General features: G+C 50.1%; 11 protein-coding genes across 11 annotated transcripts; 2 read left to right on the top strand and 9 right to left on the bottom strand.

Annotated features, from left to right (window-relative positions):
* Positions 1-216: 216 nt before the first annotated feature.
* On the top strand, positions 217-1,638 carry M436DRAFT_54997 (hydroxylase; the record flags this gene model as incomplete). Its single annotated transcript, XM_013568651.1, has 1 exon — positions 217-1,638. One exon carries the CDS (start codon positions 217-219, stop codon positions 1,636-1,638), a length of 1,422 nt encoding a protein of 473 aa, XP_013424105.1.
* Positions 1,639-2,136: 498 nt separating this feature from the next.
* M436DRAFT_66844 (uncharacterized protein) lies at positions 2,137-3,141 on the top strand (the record flags this gene model as incomplete). Its single annotated transcript, XM_013568692.1, has 4 exons — positions 2,137-2,182; positions 2,236-2,437; positions 2,583-2,830; positions 2,987-3,141. 4 exons carry the CDS (start codon positions 2,137-2,139, stop codon positions 3,139-3,141), a joined length of 651 nt encoding a protein of 216 aa, XP_013424146.1.
* A 384-nt stretch (positions 3,142-3,525) lies between these two features.
* Positions 3,526-3,921, bottom strand: M436DRAFT_85049 (uncharacterized protein; the record flags this gene model as incomplete). The annotated part of the gene is made up of 2 exons (XM_013568767.1): positions 3,526-3,803; positions 3,867-3,921. 2 exons carry the CDS (start codon positions 3,919-3,921, stop codon positions 3,526-3,528), a joined length of 333 nt encoding a protein of 110 aa, XP_013424221.1.
* A 1,118-nt stretch (positions 3,922-5,039) lies between these two features.
* On the bottom strand, positions 5,040-5,453 carry M436DRAFT_66843 (uncharacterized protein; the record flags this gene model as incomplete). Its single annotated transcript, XM_013568691.1, has 2 exons — positions 5,040-5,323; positions 5,378-5,453. The coding sequence occupies 2 exons, from the start codon at positions 5,451-5,453 to the stop codon at positions 5,040-5,042; spliced, it is 360 nt and encodes a 119-aa protein (XP_013424145.1).
* A 1,982-nt stretch (positions 5,454-7,435) lies between these two features.
* M436DRAFT_55012 (glutamate carboxypeptidase) lies at positions 7,436-10,210 on the bottom strand (the record flags this gene model as incomplete). The annotated part of the gene is made up of 2 exons (XM_013568655.1): positions 7,436-7,618; positions 7,727-10,210. 2 exons carry the CDS (start codon positions 10,208-10,210, stop codon positions 7,436-7,438), a joined length of 2,667 nt encoding a protein of 888 aa, XP_013424109.1.
* A 294-nt stretch (positions 10,211-10,504) lies between these two features.
* M436DRAFT_85046 (uncharacterized protein) lies at positions 10,505-12,160 on the bottom strand (the record flags this gene model as incomplete). Its single annotated transcript, XM_013568766.1, has 1 exon — positions 10,505-12,160. The coding sequence occupies one exon, from the start codon at positions 12,158-12,160 to the stop codon at positions 10,505-10,507; it is 1,656 nt and encodes a 551-aa protein (XP_013424220.1).
* An 834-nt stretch (positions 12,161-12,994) lies between these two features.
* M436DRAFT_85045 (uncharacterized protein) lies at positions 12,995-14,202 on the bottom strand (the record flags this gene model as incomplete). The annotated part of the gene is made up of 3 exons (XM_013568765.1): positions 12,995-13,570; positions 13,620-13,934; positions 13,987-14,202. The coding sequence occupies 3 exons, from the start codon at positions 14,200-14,202 to the stop codon at positions 12,995-12,997; spliced, it is 1,107 nt and encodes a 368-aa protein (XP_013424219.1).
* A 301-nt stretch (positions 14,203-14,503) lies between these two features.
* On the bottom strand, positions 14,504-15,993 carry M436DRAFT_54656 (MFS general substrate transporter; the record flags this gene model as incomplete). The annotated part of the gene is made up of 2 exons (XM_013568595.1): positions 14,504-15,765; positions 15,825-15,993. The coding sequence occupies 2 exons, from the start codon at positions 15,991-15,993 to the stop codon at positions 14,504-14,506; spliced, it is 1,431 nt and encodes a 476-aa protein (XP_013424049.1).
* A 456-nt stretch (positions 15,994-16,449) lies between these two features.
* Positions 16,450-17,013, bottom strand: M436DRAFT_85043 (uncharacterized protein; the record flags this gene model as incomplete). Its single annotated transcript, XM_013568764.1, has 2 exons — positions 16,450-16,926; positions 16,984-17,013. The coding sequence occupies 2 exons, from the start codon at positions 17,011-17,013 to the stop codon at positions 16,450-16,452; spliced, it is 507 nt and encodes a 168-aa protein (XP_013424218.1).
* A 600-nt stretch (positions 17,014-17,613) lies between these two features.
* Positions 17,614-18,486, bottom strand: M436DRAFT_54914 (uncharacterized protein; the record flags this gene model as incomplete). The annotated part of the gene is made up of 3 exons (XM_013568633.1): positions 17,614-17,937; positions 18,000-18,138; positions 18,200-18,486. The coding sequence occupies 3 exons, from the start codon at positions 18,484-18,486 to the stop codon at positions 17,614-17,616; spliced, it is 750 nt and encodes a 249-aa protein (XP_013424087.1).
* Positions 18,487-18,875: 389 nt separating this feature from the next.
* M436DRAFT_66838 (uncharacterized protein) lies at positions 18,876-20,745 on the bottom strand (the record flags this gene model as incomplete). The annotated part of the gene is made up of 4 exons (XM_013568690.1): positions 18,876-19,058; positions 19,153-20,069; positions 20,154-20,627; positions 20,712-20,745. 4 exons carry the CDS (start codon positions 20,743-20,745, stop codon positions 18,876-18,878), a joined length of 1,608 nt encoding a protein of 535 aa, XP_013424144.1.
* Positions 20,746-21,593: the final 848 nt, after the last annotated feature.

Below are 21,593 nucleotides of genomic sequence, written 5' to 3'. Positions count from 1 at the left end.
CAAACTTTATTGTACGAGTAACGAAAACACAAATCCATCAATCCACGTAAGTCGCTCATCAACACAAACGGATACAACCATCCGTCTTGTCAGATCCAGATTATCGAGAAGACAAATCCCATCCTCCATAGGCATATCGTTTATGCACATCCAAGCTATCAATCGCCGCGAGACGAGAAGCAATCTACTGCCAGACTGACACGAGCTGAACAACGAATGCTAGACGCTACAATGGCGCCTCACGCCGACATTCCCGAAATGGCTCTTGAGAGCGTACCAGAGCGCAATGGCTCCAGATTCAAGACTCACCTCCAATCGACACCGCAAAACGACGTGCACGATGTCATTTGCCTAGGCTTCGGCCCTGCCGCCCTAGCAATCGCAGTGGCTCTCCACGATTCGACCAAGCAGACGGGCAAGCAGCAGCCTCAGCTCAAGACACAACCCAAGGTCGCCTTCCTCGAGAGGCAGGAGAACTTTGCATGGCACGCCGGCATGCAGATTCCAGGCGCAAAGATGCAGATCTCGTTCATTAAGGACATGGCCACCATGCGCAACCCTCGCAGCGAGTTCACCTTCCTCAACTACCTGCACGAGAACAACCGCCTGGTGCAATTCACCAACCTCAGCACTTTCCTGCCCCGCCGCATTGAATACGAGGACTACCTACGCTGGTGTGCCGGCTGGTTTCAGAACTTGGTTTCGTACGGACAAGAGGTGGTTGATATCTCGCCTGACAGCAAGACCAAGAGCGCAGAGGGCGTGACAACATGGACAATCACATCTCGCAACATCCACACAAACGAGCTCAGCCACCGCCGTACGAAACGCGTCGTCGTCGCTGTAGGAGGTCACCCCAGAATCCCCGAGGCATTCCCTCAACACCACCCTCGCATCATCCACTCATCCCAATACTGGACTCTCTCCTCCCGTATCTTCCTCGACCGCAATGCTCCTCTGAAGATCGCCGTCATCGGCTCTGGCCAATCCGCCGCCGAGATCTTCATGAATCTGCCCAGCCAGTTCCCTAACTCAAAGGGCTACCTCCTGATCCGTGGCGCCGCTCTGCGACCCTCAGACGACTCGCCCTTCGTCAACGAAGTCTTCGACCCCGAGCGCACCGACGATACATTCAACCAAGATCCCGCCATCCGTGCCGCAGCCATCAAGATGGACAAGGCCACCAACTACGGCGTCGTCCGTCTCGAGCTGCTCGAACACATGTACGACGTCCTCTACACTCAGCGCCTCGTCCATGGCGACGACGAAGCGGCATGGCCCCAACGCCTGCTCAATCACCGCGAAGTAGAGCATGTGACTGAATTGCCCAACGACCGCGTACGTCTGCACATCAGAAACGACACTGCCAAGTTCAGACGCTGTAATGGCTCCACCAACGAGTCTTTGGATGTGGATTTGGTCATGATTGCTTCAGGTTACAGAAGAGATCACCATGAGCAGTTGCTTGAGAAGGTCAGGCCTATGATGCCTGGCGGTGATAAGCCTGGCCAGAAGTGGACTGTCAACCGCGAGTATAAGGTGCAGTTTGAGCAGGGCGCTGTAGCCAAGGACTCTGGTGTTTGGCTACAGGGTTGCAATGAGGGTACCCACGGTGTAAGTTCCGCTTCTGTCTTCTGATGTTATGCTGTTACTGACCATATCTTTTACAGCTGAGTGATTCCCTCCTCTCCGTTCTCGCCATCCGTGGTGGTGAGATGGTCGAGTCCATGTTTGGCAGCCAGTAAACAACCACCACCTCGACGCATGATACCCTACCCTCTTAAACCTCTTTGTCTTCCTTCACGAAGGAAGGAAGCACCACGTGGACTAGGAGAATAACACAAAATCCAAAACACCAAATATTCTGTAAAGTGTCAAATAGCGATGGCGTTATGTTTACCATGTACGAAAAAGATCTTTTTTACCATCAAAATCTCCTTCACTTCTTCACTTCTTTAAATGCATAAAAAACTTTATCTGTGTTTCTAATTCCAGTCACTCTCAACTTTTCTCACTCCACATCTCCTCCTTGCTAACGCAAGACTTCTTCCACTCCGAGCCCAACCCATACCAAGACAGCTTGTCCACCACACAAAAAGTTTGATCTTCTCAACACAATCACGACAACCTTGCAGCATGGCTACTGAGACCACCCTCCTCGGCCTGCGCGCACAGCTCATTGGTAGGAATATTGTACGGCGCTCTAACCCACAACAAAGACTGACGACTCAACAGCAAACATGAAGATTATGGGCATGGGCAGCGCTGAAGTCGTTACCCTCATGAATGCGGACAAGCACTGGCAGGCTGTCACCGTCCGGGACTCGAAGATCGTCGATCAGCTTGAAAACTGGTATGACACCAAGGAGGCCGCGTTGGAGGCTATGCTCAGGATGTACAGCTACTCTCTGTACTGCAAGTTCTACAAGCAGCTCAAGTAGACAAAGTTGCGCTGTCGGAACTGAGGTGGTAAACATAGAGCTGGTCATGCGGGAAAAGTGAAGGGCGAAAGAAGGTTTCTGTTCGCTGCGACTGTAGAACCAAGATCATAACAAGTGACTCGTACTCACTTTGTTGTCGAGTTTCTCATCATCCACTCCTCCATCTCTCGCACCCCATCTAAACTTGATCAAAGACCACTCACGCTATCATGCGCTCATCCGCGGAACACAAACAATGAGTTTCTCTACCAACTCGGCCTTTCGGCCTCATCCCACCGCTGCCTCGTCCACCGCAATCAACACCAACTTGACATCGCCACAATGCCGACTACCGATCCCACACGATCTTCTTATGAGTGAGAGTGATGACCTGCGCTTCCAGATCTTCAGTAAGCACCCACGTCCGACATCTCCTTCCTCTTCCTCCGTACTGACCCTCCCCGACAGTCAACCTCACAGCTCTTAACCTAGGACTAGGCGAAAAGCAACTGTCCACAGATCTTGTAATGAGGGCTTCTACTATATCTGTGTGGTCGATGGGGAAGGCAGATTACGATACACGAGTTTGGCGCAGGAGAGTGCTGAGCAGAGTCTGAGTGCTGTGTTGAGGCTCGTGAGAGGGGACGTGGAGACTGCGAAGTGGGAGGAGGAGGAGATCGAAGATCACTTGCATGAGGAACAGTCGTATGCTGACGATTAGGAGCGAGAGGATGGGGATGAGGTGCATGATGATGAGAGCGAGGAGAATGACATGGACGACGAAAGCGATGAGCAAGAGGACGATGAGCATGAGGAATACGATGAGATGGATACGGATTAAATTTGTGTACAGTCGCTGCTCTTTGACGAAACAAGTCGAGAGCTGAGACCACGACCAATGACCAACGAAGATATGTCCTTCTGATCGCGATGCTCTTCAACCAAAAGTTTGCTCTTCCATTCCATTCTCATCGAGTGTAGCAGCAGCGCACAGGCATCTCAAGACTGCCGCTACTGCGCTTGCAGCTGCGTCTATTGTTTGTTGAAAAGCGTCAGTCAGTACCTCTCCTCAAAAACCATCCACTCAACATCACACTTACTCTCATCAAATATACTCCACCCCCTCCACCCCAACCTTCGCAAACTCCTCATTCAAATCCTCCCACTCATTCATCATCTCCCTCAAACTCACCGACGTCAGCAGCAACAATCTTCTCATAGCGTCCACCACATTGCCTTCCCCCTGAACAGTAGTGAAGATGACTTTGCTGTCATTGCTCCACACGGCAGCGGTCCAGGTGCCTTGGTTTGTGCGAGGGGATTTCTCAAACGAGGAGGTGATGATGGGGGTTTTGATGTCGGGGCGGAGGATGCGGAGGTTGTCTGTGAGAGATGGGGGTCAGAGAGGGGGAGGTGGGAGAGGAAAGGGGGAGATGGGAGATATACAGGCGATTTGGTTGTGGATGGCTAGCATCTGCATCTCGTCGGGGAAAGAGGCCATGGTGGTTTGTGTTGCAGGTGCTCGCGAGTGTCCTTTTGTTGTGAGAATACTGAGGAGGGAGAGAAACTCGATCGTTCGCTCGCGGGAGTTGTTCTGTATGCTTTTGTATGATGGAGAAAGTTGCGATAATTTACATCCTGGAGGAATGAATCCCCCGGTTCTAGTACGAGCGGCTGGGTATGCCCTTGTCATCGCTCAAGCCGCAAGGAGGCTAGAATCATTCTAGGAGTTTCTCTTATCTTCTGATCTTACCTCTCGGTACCTGGCCAACTTGCAGTGTTTGGCCTGGTTGTGTAGTCACAATAGCTTCCCTTTGTATGAAGACATCATGGAATTCACCACAAAGATAAGATGGATTCGAATTGAATGTCATGAGTTTACTGCTTCGTCCAGTACTATAAACCATGACTAAAGGAAACACATCATCTCAATTCCAAACTCCTTTAGAAGGCGGTGGCAATGATAGGGTCTGTAATGTTGGGTTTGAGGACGCGTAGGGTGTCTGGACATCATCAGTGCTGAGCTCTCCGTCCCTGGTGGAGGCACTCACATGTAATTTGGTTGTGGATGGCCATCACTTGCATGATACTGCGCTCAGAGGCCACGGTGTTCTTTATCGTGACGCTCACAACAGTCGTTACGAGTGTATGTTTGAGAGGAAGGAAGACTTGATCGGGTCACATCAGAGAAGAAAGGGGGCTTACGTGTTTGTGAGCTAAGCGGTCAGAGACAATTAGGTTTCTGCTTATGTCTGGAGATGGTTACCAGGCTCCTAGGAGCTCCTGTGATCTTCTGAATTTACTCTACTGTAGCTGGCTATTGCGTGAATGAGATGGATATGGATTAAAGTTGATGGCATTGCAACTTGCTGCAATACAAAGAAAGTTCAAAGAGGGCTAGCTGATACTGCGCGACCAGTATAAAAGCTTGACTGCCAATGGCTTTGCTCCTCCGATGCCTTATCAGGGAGACTGGACATAGTACCAAAAGCTCTTGTGTCTGCTGCTGTGCACGTGCTGAGCTTGCGTTTGTGTCTGCTGAGTATTGCACTGGTGTTCTATGCAAGATTATTACGTGCAATTCCCAACCTTAATCGAAATTGACACGGACTTACCGATTCAATCGTACTTAAGACCATCATCCGTGTAGACTGCGCTTCTCCAAGTCTTCTGCCACTTGTCCAACTTAGCATCGACAGCGACTGAAGTCAGGCGCAACAGTGTACGCATAGCAGTAACTAAGTCTACATGAATCCCATAGGTACAGTAGAGGACTTCTTTGTCATCGTTCCAGACAGATGCGGTCCAAAGACCGGCATCTTCACTTTCTTTATTCTTGTTCTTCTCAAAAGCTGAAGTAATGATAGGGTCTTTGATGTCGGGCTGAAGGATGCGCAGGTTGGCTGCCATGTAATTAGTGCTAGGCTCTCTCTTGTCGGTATTATTTGCACACGTACATAGAATCTGATCCTTGAGGACCTTGAGATGGGACTCATCATTAGAGTCGATGACGTTGTCAGTGGTAGAAGCCATGATGGTGGAGTATGGTAGCGCTACAGTATATGTTCCAAGGCTGATCAGGATTGTGCGTGATTGTGTGTTTGCAAGAACAAAGCTCTCGTGGATGCATGTAGTAAAGAGATTGGAGTTCGGGGTGAGTGAAAGGTACAATTTGACGGGGCTGGTAAATGTAAAAGCAACTAGATGTCCTCGTGAGAAATCACTTCGAGTGTTTCCGCTTTGACCGGACAACTCACGGGAATCAGTGTCTTTCCGTGTACAATTACATTATTGGTTCAAGCTAGAGACGATGAACTTATTAGCAGCTATGAATGTTGAGGCCAGTGTGCCGTGGGAAAGATGATCATGATTCTACGGCAGTGACTATCGACAAGAACAAAATTTGCAAACTGAGGAAGGATAGTACAAGGGATAAATGCGGAAAGGTAATCGGAGGAGGAGAGTGACAGGAAAGAGCATGAAGGTAACCAGGAGGCTGCTCGTAGCAATAACCTTGAGATAGAACAGTCTGACTTCCCTCCACCTTTCTATGTCTCTCGTGAGCCCCAGTTCTTGCAAACTATCTCACCCTCGAACTTCACTTTCACATTTTGAGTGAATGCCAACCTCTCGACACAAGTACAGTTCCACTATCAGCCTGAGCTCGGTTTCTTTCGTCGTCTTCTTCTTCAAACCCCACACCACACTTAGCTCTCCAAACACAAGCACAGAAACCATGTCCAATACAACTGCACAGACTGCTACCGGCGAAGAGGCCGCCATTCTGGGGAGAGGGCAACAATTAACATCCCTGGAGATGGATAAGAAGATACCAATAGAAAGGTGATGACAAGTGCATATTGGAACGAGCATCCCACGTTCAAAAAGAGCAATGAATCATCTATGATCAATGCAGGTAGTCATAAATGACTTCAGCCAAGGATAAATAACTGACATCTGCTCCCAACTACACCATCTCACCGCTGGTCAAAACAAGGGCACATCTGCGCGAACAAGTACCCTCACATGTGTAAAGTGAAGTGAAGTGATCCGAGCGACTCAAATGCTCAGGAGCTAAGGACATGATGAACCAAAAATGAACTTGCCATCATCTCGTCAGCTCAGGGAAGAGTAAGATGAGCAAGGAACAAAAGCCAAAATAAGAGAGTGACCAGGGTTGGAATCGAACCAATAACCTATGATGAGTGTAGTAAAGTTACAGATAAACATACGCCAACGGTAACGGACATCTGCTTCCCACTGCACCATCTCACCGCTGGTCATAAGGGAGGCTCGCTTTGGTCATACTTCAATCACACCCCCTGCGTCCGAAATTCAATATACTGCTGCCTCCATCCAAATATTCTCACCATCTTATCACCATTCAGTGCAAAACACATCTACGCTCAATCATCTTGCCATGATAGCTAGATCGATGTCGATTTGCCCATACAACTAGATTGCAAGACCCATCTCCATCATCATTTCCCCTCTCTGTGCATGTTTGTCCTTATAAACTTTCCACCTTACCTCCTCCCGCACACTCTGCGAACCTATGTAACATTCCTCCCGCAGACTCCCTTTGCCAAAACCCACTATATCTGCAAGACCGTCTATATATCTATGCATCAGATATGATATCACTACTGAGCACAGCGATTTTCCGCCATCAATGAGTTCTTTGAAACTCCAAGGTTTCAAGAACAAATCACTGATACAGCCTAAATAGTTGATAGCATCTACCAAACTCCCTTGTTTTCTGCTTAAAATTCTTTGACAAGAACACTGTAGGAGCCCTTGTTTCCGTACCGCTAAGCGAACAATGCCAATACGAAACAAGTACTCTTTCTCGTTTGTACACTTAAGGGACGTTGTTAAAGGTATCAAAGCCTCTCACTCCAACGCTCACTTCTCACTCCAATGCTCATCCCCACTCCGCAAAAGGGAAGAAAAGAAAAATTGTATACACAAGAAAAAGCATTTCTATACACACACTAGCCAAAGATCCCCATCATCTATGCAACCAACTTCTCACTCGCCACCCTCAATATCCTGCTCGCACGCAAAAGCTGTGCCTGCGCATCCTCCCATCTTCCTTCTTGCATCGCATCCCTCACAGCAGGCAGATACGCAGCCGCATACCCATCCCACAGCTGTGGGCCAAAGAGCACGTGTTTGTATTGTTCGCGACCTGGGACCTATTGCGTCTCTATATCAGTACATTGCATTTCAAAAAGGAACAGGGGATAGGAGATGAGGGAAAGGGTGCAGAGGAACAGAGAAGAATGAAGAGGAAGAACACTTACACCATAAGGCTCAGCCTCACCAGTGCTTGGTAAGTCTAGCAAATTTGTCTCAAAGTCCGCGACACGGGTGTTGTGTTCGATGCGTTGGAGAGCATAGGCATTGGTCTCGAAGCCGCCGCTTCCCGCAAGAACCTTGGACGCCCACATTTCATCAAACTCATGAAATTGCTTGGCGTTGGCCACAAACACATCTACTGCTTCTCGCAGAGGCTGCACGCTGAATATCGTAGTATCGAGCTTTGTCTTGAATTTCTCAGCAGTGGCTTTAGCATCTTTTTCGAGGTCGTCGATGATAGGGGACATGGCGGCTGCATAGTCGTTGAGGTCAAAGGGTATGATCGGTCGATCAGCGATTTCGAGGATCAGTAAAGCCCATACCGTGGCAAGAGTCTTGTGGTACTGGAACTCTGGGTCTCCGTATTTGGTCATCCACTCGTAGGTCTCGTAGCAAGAGTGATAGGGGTATCCTTCTTCGCCATCCTCGCTTTCGAAGCCAAAGTCCAGGGAAGAGGTGCCAGACATGTATTGGAAAGGCACGTAATCGGATCCAGCACCTAAGCCTTCAATCTGTTGATTTCTCTCGTCGTAGAGCTGGCGTAGTGTGAAGTTTCTGTAGGGATCGGAGACGCGATCGAGAACGTGCATCAGAGCTTTTTTGTACAGCGGCGAACCCGAGACTCTGAAGTTCGGACCAGAGACACCTACATCGACATTAAGGTACCCGACGGCATTGTTACGCAGATAATCCATGTTGTCCTCGACAAACTCAGTAGAACCGACGAAATTGTATTCCTCGGCATCCCAAGAGACAAATTCGATAGAGCGAAGCGGTCGCCAACCAAGTTTTATGAGATCGCCGAAGATAGTAACAACCTCCATGAGAACGGCTTGCGAACTTCCAGCATCGACACTGCCGAAACACCAAGCATCGCGATGAGATCCAACGATCAACTTCTTGCTTGGTGTCTCCATGCCCTGAACCAGACCATGCACGTTCCAGATCCGTTGTTTGTCGGTCACAAAGTTGTTGTTGACAAGGCGAACTTCTGGAGAGTTCTTATCGCCAGTCCACCATTCGACATCAGGCACACCACCTTTCCAGTCCTCAGAGGGCACCTTTTGACCATGCCCTTTCAGTGCCATCAGTAGATGTTGAGCGTCTCTCCATGCCAGAGGTAGACTGGGGATTTGAGGCAGTCCAGTGATGTTTCCATTGATATTCGGGCGTTTGGCATCCTCGTGCGAGGCATGACCAGGTGTCAAAGGGTCTCCGATTACCAAACTAGAAAGAGCGACAGATCCTCGTTGAACAGAGTCGCGCGGTCTCCAAGGTCCATCAGGCACAACAGGACCATTTACAAAGCCGTCCTCCTTTGGGTCCGAGTATATGAGACATCCAGCAGCTCCAGCCATTTCAGCAGCCTTGACCTTCATTCCACGGTCTGCTTCTGTATGATAATATCGCACCAACACAATAGCACCATTCAAATCCACGCCCATATCTTTCAAGCGTTGGAAATCCTCGCGCGAGCCGCCATTGGCATAGACGAGGTGACCAGTAACATTTCCGTTCTTGGAGTAGCCGTGCCAATTGAGCGTTTGTTGTTTCTCTCTTCCCGACTCTTTAAAAACCGATTCTTCCTCTAGCAAAGCAGTCCACTTCCTGTCCGGCGGAGAGACAATTTCGACGTTGCGACCGCCTGCTTCCGGATAATTCATGTAGACAAAGTATTCATGCATCCTGACATCATCCAAGTGTTGGGCACGCCAGTTTTCCTGGACCCATTCGGCCAAGAAGAAGTCGCCTTCTGTGCCTGCGACGTGGTCGTATGAGGTGATGTACTCGAGGTATTCGGCGATGCGATTTGGGGATAGTGAAGCCTGCTCTTGTACTCTTGCGCGCACACTCTCAGGGTCGTAATGTTGAGCCATGTGACCAGCATTGGGTATCACATCGAGGGCGAAGAGGGCGTATATCAGAGCGGCGATTGTAAAAAGCGCGACTAAACGGGCAATGACCGGCAGGCCGAGTTTGAAGTCTTCGGGAATGGTAGGGAGGCGCTGACGCAGGGACGAGAATTTGAGTATTGAGAAGCGGCGGAATGAGGGTAGGTTGCTCCAAGTGTGTGACAATTTGCCGAATAGTTGACCTCGCCGCCGGCCTGTTGCTGACTCGGGCTCGAGTATTTCCATCTCTTCCATGTCTCGCCGTACCGCTGCTTCTTCATCGTCATCACTGTCGCCATTCACCTCTGGCAGGTAAAGATCGCTATCTTCGCTTGGTCGTGGTGACTCTGCGGTGGGAGGTCGGTATGCGCCATTGCGAGCGGATTGAGTAGGCTGTCTACCTAACAGACCTTGACGTTCTGTGTCGTCGCTTGTCTCGTTGACGGTATTCGAAGATGAGGGTCGGGAAGATATGGCCTCGTCGTATGAAGGTATAGGGAGATGGGCATATTTCTTGTAGGGGTCCTCGCCGCTCATGGCGTCGGCGATTCGGGGGACGGAGCTGATTCAAAGGAGCAAATGCAGGTTTGCTTGTCAAGTCGAGTATTACTATGAGATCATTCTGTTGATTTTGATCCGATTCTGTCGCCCCGGCTCTTTCGTGGTTTGAGGGCAGTTGGGCATCGGACAGTGGTTTGTTTGGTCGATTAGCACCTCATCACTATCCGGCCTTGGGGCCAAGATGGGGAAGGGGGTGCGTCAGCTTCCGCAACTTGCTCCACTTCAACGTATCATGCTTCGTATTCCATCGTATTCAATTGAACCACTATCTCACTTGTTGCTAACAATCCCACTCGCACAAACAACTACTTTGCTCAACACCTTGACTCCTAATCCAAGCAGCCACACTATCGCCTCGAATGAAAACCCAAGAAGAAACAATATACCTCGTGTCACGCTTGGCAGCTTCTCCGTCTCATCTGCACCTGCCTTCTTGCCAATTTTCTTGCTACGTCTCCAGCCACTTCTCCTTGTCTTCTGAATCGCGCTGCCCTCCTTCGATGTTGTTGGAGGCGGAGAGAACGTCTCTGCCTTTGCCTTGATTTCGGCCAGTTTGCTTTCTGTGAACGCGACAGCCAGAACAGCACACACCGCGCTGTCAATCATGTGCTTGCTCGGTAATCTTCTGAACGAAGCCACATCGATTTCCAGAGTTCCCGTACTCAGATCGAGACAGACGAGCTTCGGAGATCTGGTCACTGCTTTCTTCGTACTCGTTGGCGCATGTAGACATATTTTCGCATTGCTTTTCGTCGCAAAGTCAAATGTGCCGTCAACCGAGATGCTGAAAGCTCCAGCACGCGCATGTCGCAACTCATAGCTATGTCCCTCGGCGCCATACGCAGTGGTATCCTGAGGGATACGAACTAGTTGACAGGACTCGTGTGCCTTGGCTTCAGACACTGCATCGAATGCTAATTGTGCAGCTTGTGGTGAAGATGCTCGAGGATCATATTGTGCGATAGCGTTGGCTCTATGTGTCGTGGCCGCTGCTTCTAGTGCATTCAGTGCTGCTTGTTGGGGGAAGATAGTAGTCTCGCTCTTTGCATCCTTCTGAAGGGTTGCAACATCCAATTGAGCAACAGGCACGATACCAGTCCTAGCCGGATGATGCCGGCGAACTGTGAGCTCGTTTGAAGCATCCGAAGGAGAGACAGAGTAGAGCGTACGACCCTCTCGTGAACCGAATCGTACTTCGGTCGCTGTAGAGCCGACACCAATCTCGTCTCGATGCATTGTCAGCTTGATCTTCTCAGAGTAAAAGACTCCGGTCTGGCCACTAGCAGCATTCCACAGGGCTTGCAACTGCGAGAGACCTGCAGCAGGGGTTGGCGAAGTGGGTGATGGCAAGTCTGCTGGAGTTTGGTGGTGGTACTTTGCACTGCGTTCTAGACTTGGTCGAGGCACATTCTCGGCAGGGTAGTATGCCTGCTGCGATAGCGGCAGGTCTGGATTGTACTCGGGGAACATGGACTTTATGGGAGGCGACACTACTTTCGGTTGTGCCGATGAGCCACTATTGGATCGCACGAGCGTCGGTCCTGAGAACTCTGAGCGTGTTTCGCTAGAAGTCGTGTCGATGGAGATTTTGCGAATAGCAACGGCTGGTCTTCTCCCTGTGCTCGAAGCTGGCTCCGATTGTGGAGACGAGCTCGACATGTTGCTATCGGGAGAGCGAGTTGGTACAGGACCCGAGAAGGAAGGTCTCGATTCTGATGCAGGTGATTGAACAGACGTAGTCTTGGGGACCTGAGGGGTAAGCTGCAGAGCGAGCCCTTGAAGCTTTCCTGCAGGATATGACTTTGAATTGAGTACAGGCGAAGGAGTGTTGCGTCTCATTTGGATGTCCTCAGCTTGCCTCAGACAAGATTTTGGTGGAATAGAACAGACAGGCGAGGGAAAGAGTGACAAGGTCTCGGAGGCCATGGTTGAAGCAATGGATCGTAGACCTGCTACGATGAGGAAGAATCAAGAGTTGAGTGTCACGGACAACTGACCATGCTTGACAAATCTACCATGTGCACTTATAGTTGTACAGCAGCAAGAGAGCCAGTCGATTGTAGGCGCTGGCAAATCGATAGCGCCTGCATGGTCCCAGAGATGCATGCTCAAAGACGACTTGTATGCATGGAACAAGCGTCAAACTGGCAGATGACTACCCATTGGGTAGATCAAACAAGGGCCAGTGTGATGGGTCGCCGACTTTGGTGTTTCGATTAAGCGCCCTGCTCGGGAGTTGCATGAAAGCGCCGGTGACAGAGCTCATACCTCGGCGCGTCAAGAACATATCGACATGAATCTACAAGTACCGACCAGGATGCCAGGTGACTGCCCGCAAAGTTCGGTAAAATGCCTTGAGTGCTAGGTACGAGCAAATGAATGTCTCGTCATGGACTTCAGCAGACAGCCCTTTTGTGCCAAGCCCAGGCTCCACCATGATTTCTGTTACCTCGATGCGCCCTTCTGCTTCTTCCGACGGTCTTATCCAAACGGAGATGAAAGATATACATGCTGCGGAGTGTGCAATGTGCCAGATCTACACAGGGATAAATCGCCATAATCAGCACCTGGCGGTTCAGTATCAATGAGTATGCGTCCCGGCGGGCACGACGAGAGGTCAACAGTGAGCTTTCGATACATTGTAGAGCTAGGATCTACCTTTGACACACCCTCCATCGTATCGCTTGTCCCTGCAGCAGAAGAGTTCAGTGAAAGAGCAACCCCTACGTCTCACCAATCTTTGCGGTATCTGCGACGTGGTCAAACCTGAGAACCAAAGATGCGCTTTTCCAGGTTGGCTGTAGGTACGCGAAGCATCGCTTCATGGAGCTGGGTGAAGAACTCGGTACAGCCTTCTCCGCTCAGGCAAGGATGATTGACCCACTTCATGTCCTCAGGCTTAGGAACGAACTTGACCTTGGGACGTGTAGAGTTCTCGGTTGAGTGGGCAGTAGATGAGGGACTGATCTTGACAAGAGCCATTCTGCTCTCGAGCTCGACCTGAGATCCGGTGCTGGCCTCGGACTCAACCTCAGGTATCGAAGCGGCAGCCTCCCCCTCCTTCTTCTTGATCTTCTCTGCAGCCCTCTTACGCTGGTTGCGCTTCTTGTTCTTGGTCCTCTTTTTCTCAACTTCTACAGACGACAAAGGCTTCGAGTCGGGTGGGATGACCGGCGAGTCTGGCTTGGGAAAGGAGGTTTTGGGATGGCCATCGAGGTCTAGATCGAAGTGGTTGAAAGTCTCCATCTTGTGGTGCTTGGTGAGGGCTTCAACATGGCCGTCGAAGAGGAAGTTCAGCAGATGAGAGTTTTCGTATTCAACAAAGCCATTGTATCTCTGAATCTACGTCGGCGGTGTGATAAATCTTGGACTGATCTTGACATACTAATTCCGAAGCCCTGTCTTCGAGCACTTGCTTCGAGACTGGATGGGTGAAGGCGCGATCAGGGAACATCTTCAACAAGGGAAACCTGAAACCCAAGCCAAGCTGCTGCAAGTTTTCCTTTGCCTGGCGCTCGTTGCGGACTTGGATGCTCTTCAAAGGTCTGCCCGCAGTCATGTATCTCTTCTGCTTGTCGGTGAGTTCATCGAGCAAGTAGTGGCGTATCTTGTTCTCGACGCGGCCAACGGCAACATCGCAACAAATGCCTGCCTTGGCGCGCACATGAAGGTACTCCTGAGCTGCCTCTAGGCGAAGATCCTGTCCATGGGGTCAATGAGTGTTGAGTAATCGACAACCGCAGGCAGCATACCTCAGCTTGGTCCCAATCTGTAACCAGAAGACCGAGGATAGCGATCAGAGCAGCGCGATCTTCTCCGTTCAAAGTTCCGCTGTCAGCACACATCAAGACGAGACGGATCCTGCGTGCAGCACGACGAAGTTTGGTCTTTGCGTCCTCGTCGCGAACCGAACCAGCTTCCAGTATCTCGTAGACATTCTTGAATCCCTCAACACCAGGTAGCGCCATCTTGGTTGAGAGGATTGAAAATGTGTTGGCTTGAAGAAGTCGAGAGGTTGAGTGAGGGAAGCGAAAGCAATACCAGGGAAGGTGCAAACGCCAAAACAAAGCCGCGTACAAACGCCGAGCAAGAACAATCCGGAACACTCTCAGAAACGACCGTGCTATTCCAAGGAAGGAGCGAGGACGAAAGAAGTTCCTCGCACCTTCGGATCGCTGTCTGCGTCAGAGGTTCCATTTTCACGCCTAACCTCCGTCACGCAGTTGAAGCCTTCTCCCTCGACTTCGAGCTGACAAAAAGTCACTATACTTATATTCTGGGTCTGTTCCACTTCCACAAAACACCCCAACCCCCGAATAACGAGGCGACTCCGGTGAATACAATCAACGGCCCATAGCTGGTCTGCACCCCAAAACCGCCATTGCCATACTTATCGGTGCCAGCTTTCAACAATGGTACGCCGATCAAGCCACCAGCGACGTACCCTATACCTCTGGCGCCGTTCAACAAACCATAGACCATGCCGGAATCGATGGCTTCGTTCGATCGTCTCGCCTCGCCCTCGAGATCGTTCATCAAACCTCCCCACGTCGCACTGTATCCCCCCGCGAAAAAGCCGAATGTGATGGAGAAGAGGACCAGCGTCACGAGATTACCTTCTGTCGTCATGCCCCAGAGAAGGAAGGCACTCAGTGCTGAGCTCAGTCCTGAGATACATGTGACGGTCGCTGCTGATAGTGTAAAGTACTTGTTGTCACTCAAATAGCCAAAGAAAGAGGACGAGGCAATGCCAGGAATGTTGAACAATGTGAGCAAGAGAGTTGCCGAAGTCTGTGAGAGTCGAGCAATTTCGCTGGCGTAGGTATTGAGATAGGTCTGCGGTATACCATAGCCAGCAGATTGAAGTGTGATGGCCACGCAGTAGACATATAGCGTGCGATGGTGAAAGACGTGTAACGGTATCTTGCGTGTTCGTGGCGTGGCTGTTGTTCTTCTAGCGTCTTGCTCATCGTTCAAGCTGTCAGTGGCATCATCGGTTGCTACGATCAGAGCCGAAGGGTGAGTTGGGATGAGAAGAATGGTGAAAACACTCGCTCCGGCAACTACGATTGCCCATATCCTTAGCGCGAAGCGGAAGCCATGCTGATCCAGGAGTGAAGAGAATAAGAACGGACACACGGAGCCAACGATATTCTTACAAGACAGTGTGACGCCATACGCCAGGGCTCGGTTACTCGTCTTGTACCACTCACCCAGCGACAGAGTCATGGGGCTGAAGACGAGGGCGCATCCGAATGCGGCAAGCACACCTTGAGTAGCGACCAGTTGCCAAACATTGCTGCTGAAGCTCGATAGTAAGAAGCTCAAGCAAGCAATAACAGTGCCTAGTAGTGCAGCAGCCTGTCGAAATCGTGCCCAGCGTTTGGTGAACAGGGCGAAGAGGATAGGCATCGACAGATACATGACTCCGTTCGAAGTCATACCGATGATACCAGCCGTATCAGAACTTCCATGCAAAGTCCAGTTTTTGACATAGTATTCTTGGAAGATACCGTAACTCATCGCAAAGCCTTACACGCTCTGGTGTCAGGGACACATGAGATCTGACGAGTCCACAGAAGCGACTCACCCCAGATAGGAAACTGTAGAATCGCGGATCCGAGGAGAACACACGCCCTTTTATCCACTCGTCTTGGAGATGGCTGTTCTAGACTGTCTATCGTATCATCAACGCGATCGTTGGAGACAGATTCTGTGTTGGCTTCATGAGTCGAGTTTGGTCGGGTCTGGAGCGCCATCACTTCATCGGACGTGTCGCGTCTCGCCATAGTCGTCAGTTCGGAATTGACCACTATTAAATTCTATCAGACTGCAGAGATTGATTCCGAGACACCTTCTAATCATTGAAACGATGGGTGAATCACAAATCGGAAGGTTGTACAGTGGAAGGTGCAGCTACTTGATGACTCAGCGACGCGGCGGAAGCGTCAATGAGCGTGTGACTTTGATTCTTGATTCTCGACTCTAATGAACAACACCACGCAACAAGGTCATCATCAAATTCCTTTTCATCTCATCAAACTCTGCTTGGACAGTCCGTATGTTGCGAACAGAGCGATACGCCTTCGATACCTGCTTTTTGCACACATGCAAGCTCCTGAGACTGTTCCGTCCTGACATCATGGCCGATCGCCTATTAACTTGAGGTACTGCTTGAACGTATGCAAACGCCAGACTGAATCTGGAGAAGCATTTCACTCTGCAGGGAAATGCTCCTGGGTGCCATTGGGGTGACTGGCCGTGAAGGCATTCATCGCAAGACGCGCCTTACCGGGAGTTGTAGCCACCAGACGACACAAGCCAGGTGGGATCATACAGAGATACTCAGGAATGCCAAAGTCGACAACCACAATAGCCTTGTTGCGCTCGAGATCAGGAACAGGGTCCACCTCGATCTCGGGCATTGAGGTGTCAGTGCTGCCTCTGCCATCAAATATCCACATGCCGATGGGAGTAGGAGCGAGGTTAGGAGGCACGTTGTCGAAGTTGAAGGGCAGAGTGCCGTCTGAGTTGAAGCGGTTGCGTTCGGCGTTGGTCCACTTGTAGTCGTGATACATGCGAGCATGACCGTGTGGACTGGGTTGTGGAATGAGAAGGTTGATGCCCTCCTTCTTCTTGGCTTCCTGCTCATTCATGGTCTTGACGACTTTCTTGCGGTACTCGGGCACGGCCTACACCGAGTGAGCAGGTTGTTCACGAAGCTCAGAGAACTCGGATGGAAGACGTACAGCTGCACTAGTGTTGTTGGTGGACGACATGGTGAGAGCAGGTGGAAGGGCGTACGTTTATTGCTGTCAATTGATCAGTTGACAGGAGAGGAGAAAGGTACGATTGACCTGATGAGTCCAAGAGGTAGGTCGATGGTTTCCAGCGTGGTTGAGCAGTCTGCCCGAGCTACATCCAGTTCTTTCATCATGCAGAAACATGATGTTTCGTGTCTGCATCTATCCGCCCTGCTGCCCAGCGAACCGCAGTCTCTCAAATATACTCTCGGCCAGACTTTCTAAAATGCATGTCGCCAACCTCCCGATCACCAATCGACGACCTTATTTTTTGATCGCCTACCGTGTTGCTATGCAGAGCCTTTGAACCACTGCATATGATCGATCTCCACACTTGCGCATGAGCAAGTCTTCGTGTAGCGCGGAAAGCAAACAGGTCAACGTTGCAAGCCAGGATATGCAGCATGCCGGAGCGATCTACGCATGTGTAACAAGTTCATAGCGACCAGCTTACAAATTCTTGACAGGTCGAGTGTGATTGGTAAGAGCGGAGATTTGGTCTCTCTCCATGACTGAAGATATGTGGCGCTCTCTTGCTCCATAAAAGTTCTGCTGCCAGTATTTCCGGGTAGTCATCTAGATGACACCAGGCATACCTCTCTTGACACCAGGTTCGCCTAAGCCAGGCACGACCATCGGCGCACTCTTCTCCGTAGAAGTCCTGAACACAGGGAAGAACTTCGCAATCCCGCTCTTGGGCCCATACGCCTCTTCAATCAAATATACCGCTACACGCCACCAAGCAAGCAATGCCGAAAACATCCAGAAGTACGCGGCTACTTTAATGCCGACGCCCACACCGTTTCCGTATGCGAACAGGCAGCAGGCAATTGTTGTGCCGATGGCGAGGGCGAAGAGGAGGGTCGCGAGGATAACGTCACGGGCGGTTGCTGCGATTGCCTGTGGCACATCTGAATCAGCATTTGCAGGGAGAAAAGAAGCATGCAGGAATCAGAACTTACACCGACCCAAGTAAACGCAGCCAACACCACAAACCACGACGCCAATTCCGGAAGATGAGCATGAATATCACCTGCAGGCAATGCTCCAGTCGTATTCAACAAGAACATCAACCCCTCACTCATCCAAAAAGCACCCCACCTATCCCGTGTCAGCATTCTCTCCTCTCCTTATCATCTCTTTTTCCACTCTTTACACTTACATAGTGTTAATCACACTAACCAGCGTATCTCTCGCATGGAACCCATATAACCCAGCGATAAACTGACTCAAACCGCCCCAAAAAGCAACGAATGGAAAGAAAATGGTTGGAGAGGTTTCATTGCCCCACCATCCAGCAATCCAGGATGCAGTTATCCATGTGCTGCCTGCGAAGCCTGCGAGGCCGAGAGCGGCGGGTGGTGCGATTGGAGTCAAGCAGATGCGGACTTCGGGTTCGCGGTTTATAAAGGAGTCCACTTTTTGGACATCGTGAGAGTTAAGAGCCATGGCTGTTTGTGTATTGCAATGGCGATGGATTGGAGGAATTGAACAAGGGAAAAGGGAGAAGAGAAGAATACTCGGGTGCAGGCTTCACGTCTTCCTTTTGTATCGCTCCCATCCAGCACGGCACAAGGTTTCTCAAACTCATCATGTGCGATGTGTGCGTGCCACGCATCGAGCATCGGAGGTCACTCCAAATCTCCAAGTTTGCTTGTTCTTCAGTATTGATCCGCGGGTGCCCCAGATTTTCTTTGCAGATGTGTTGATGTTCTTGCCCAATGCGGTAGTCGCGATTGTTGATCTTTGCGGCTCGGTGACCTCAGAGTTATATCATTGTCAATTTCTCAATGTCTATCTCCATTCTCCACTACATGTGTTGCTGATCTAAAGCACTCTTATTGTGGATGGGCCTCAAATAGTGGGGGCCGGTTGCACGGCAATTGACGTCTTGATAGCACGCTGGTTGAGGTGCTGATGGTGCACAACATGAATTTCAAGGCAAAGTACACAACCAGCTCATGGATACAATAAGTTGTTGGCCGACGGCCCAGAGGTTCTGTCTGCTCTATGCAGACTATCTGAAATGGTAACATGTATAGGATCTGCACTCCATTCGCTAGCGGATGATCATAGAACTTTCATCTGTTGCTGCCATCAAGATCCTCTCCTTACAACATTATCCTCGTCTTCTTCAGCGTCCATGCTAGCCGCACTGCCCGTGGGTGACGGTGGTAAACCTCGAACAGCCTCACCCGGTGCCAGCGCCTCGAAGGCTTTTTCGTCGACATAGCGTCTAAGACCCAACTTCTTCTTCCTTCTCAATCTCTTGATGCCATATCTCTGAACTTCGTCCCACAACTCGCTGGTAAACATTCTGCGGATGTATTCCATCTCGATAGGGTACTCGGTCTGCCACTCAATGCCCCATTTTCGCGGGTTGAGGCGGTCGATTGTTTCCCCGGGGTAAGCGTGGTTGAGACCAGGGAAAGGAATGGCAGCCAGCCCGTATGGCATGATAGCACCTGCGGGTCTACTCAGCATATGTATCATGCCACCGAATACATGGTCTTCCCAAGATGAGCCCAGCTCATTCGTTCGCCCGTCACGGAAGAAGGGTTCTACTGGATTGAATACCCACTCTGGAGTACCCGATGGTGTAGCTATAGGTCCGTATGGAGGGGTCGAGGTGATCCAGAGAACATGCATGACCTCGTGGACAATTGTAACGGCGAATGCGAACTGTGTCCTCAGTAGCGCAGACTCATCATGGCTTCCAGGCTCCCACGGCTCTGGATACTGGCTTGCCTCGAGCTTGCGCTGGAACACTCGCAAGAACTGAACACCCAGCAGAATGTTTGCAGACTTTGCACCGCCATATTTCCCAGGTGCGACTGTTGAGCGTTCAGTTCCAGGTCCGGTCACAGCCACACATCCGTTTGGAAGTTTTGATGCGAATTGGAGAGTAAGGCAATCTTTCAAGTCCCACAAGCTTGACCAGGTGCTGTCCGGCTTCCCGGCGTTCTTCGAGGTCAGCTCCTTCAGTGGTATTTTCTGGAACGTGTATAATGGCTGTTGTGCATTCTGCATCGCTACGTCGTTATTGATCATCTCCAGTTTACGTGCCAGAAATCATTCGACATAAGTCAAGACCTGAGGCTCATCCAAGAATCTACTTGCCAATTTAATAGACGGCAGCATGGGCTCATAGTCTTCTTTGGCAACATCTTTCCATCTCCGCGGGAGGAAGAGGGGGTGCACGGTAGAAATTACAGGATCCCATCCATGGACATGGCGGATATAGGCGCCGGTTACACGTTCTTCTGCCTTAGGCTTGGAATAGAAGTCAGGGTCGATGGGGAACTCAGAGTCTGGAAGATTGATGTAGCCTTTCTCATTGAGTTCGTCGAGGCCGATAGCCCGCAGAGTGCGATCCAAACCAACCGGTTGCACTACAGGCTCTTCGAAGACGCCTGCAATCACGCTTCCCAAAGCTTTCAAAGCTTTCAAACCCTTCAACATGGCGTAGATCTCTCGAAGTGTAGGAGTCCTTCGAGGTGCAAAATGCTGCCCATGTATAGGTAGAGCGGTGCGCTCTCCCAAGTCAGACGAAACATACCGGATGCGGCGATGATCAAAGCGGCAGGCTGCTAAACCCGATGGGTACAGTGGTTATGGAACCGCATTGTGGTCTGTAAACAAAACAAAGAGAAATGACAGACTTAATTACCTACCTTGGTTCGGTGGGATGGTACTGTAGGGTGCCATAAGTTTTGCAAACTCCTCCGAATCTCCCCAAAAAAGGGGAATTTGACGGCAACACAACGATATATCTAGAAGTACGATTTGGCGTCAAGTATGATAAATCAATAATATACTATACTAAATAGTACCTGAAATTTTCTTAAGTTAAAAATCAATCTTTAGCAGAATCACCTATGGTTACTTGCTTAAGGGTAGTTAGAACTATGCTTATAAGCATTAAATTTATGCTTGTAAGCATAAATTGTCCGACCTCTTCTACTAGATAGCCTATAAACTCTGATATACTAGGTATATATTCCTATGTCACCTACTGATTAAGTATTTAGATCCTATACTATATTTGATCTAACGATTGTAGTACTATTCGTTAACTAAAGTGTGGTATAATAGACTAATAAACATCGTTGATTTTGGTGGGATCCGGGGAAGTTTGTAAAACTTTTGTCCACCCACAGTAGGACGACAAGATGAGCATGAATGTCATGTCGAGCAGAGGAACGGCGTTAGGACGATCGCGCAAGGAAGTATTTGATTCACGCGTCTTACTACTACAGTCCGAAAATAACAGCGCTTTCCATCAGTCGTCAATACTCACACCACTCCGAGCCGCATGGTCGCTTGCGACCATAGGCCAAGAAAGCGCAGCTTTCACATCTTCCGTGGCGCAATTGGCTAGGGCGTTCGACTGTTTTGCAGCATAAGAACGAGCACGTAGATATCTTTAGTTCCGCAGAAGAGGAAGTAGAAAAACCAAAAACAAAAAAGCTCTCCCGGACAGGCTTGAACTGTCAACCTCTCGATAGCTGATATGCCAGAAGGCATATCTAACAGTCGAACGCGCTAGCCAATTG

Source organism: Aureobasidium namibiae (assembly GCF_000721765.1).
Source record: "Aureobasidium namibiae CBS 147.97 unplaced genomic scaffold scaffold_18, whole genome shotgun sequence".
NCBI lineage: Eukaryota > Fungi > Ascomycota > Dothideomycetes > Dothideales > Saccotheciaceae > Aureobasidium > Aureobasidium namibiae.
Note: the sequence above shows the minus strand (reverse complement) of the source record. Positions and strands in the feature narration are given on the sequence as shown.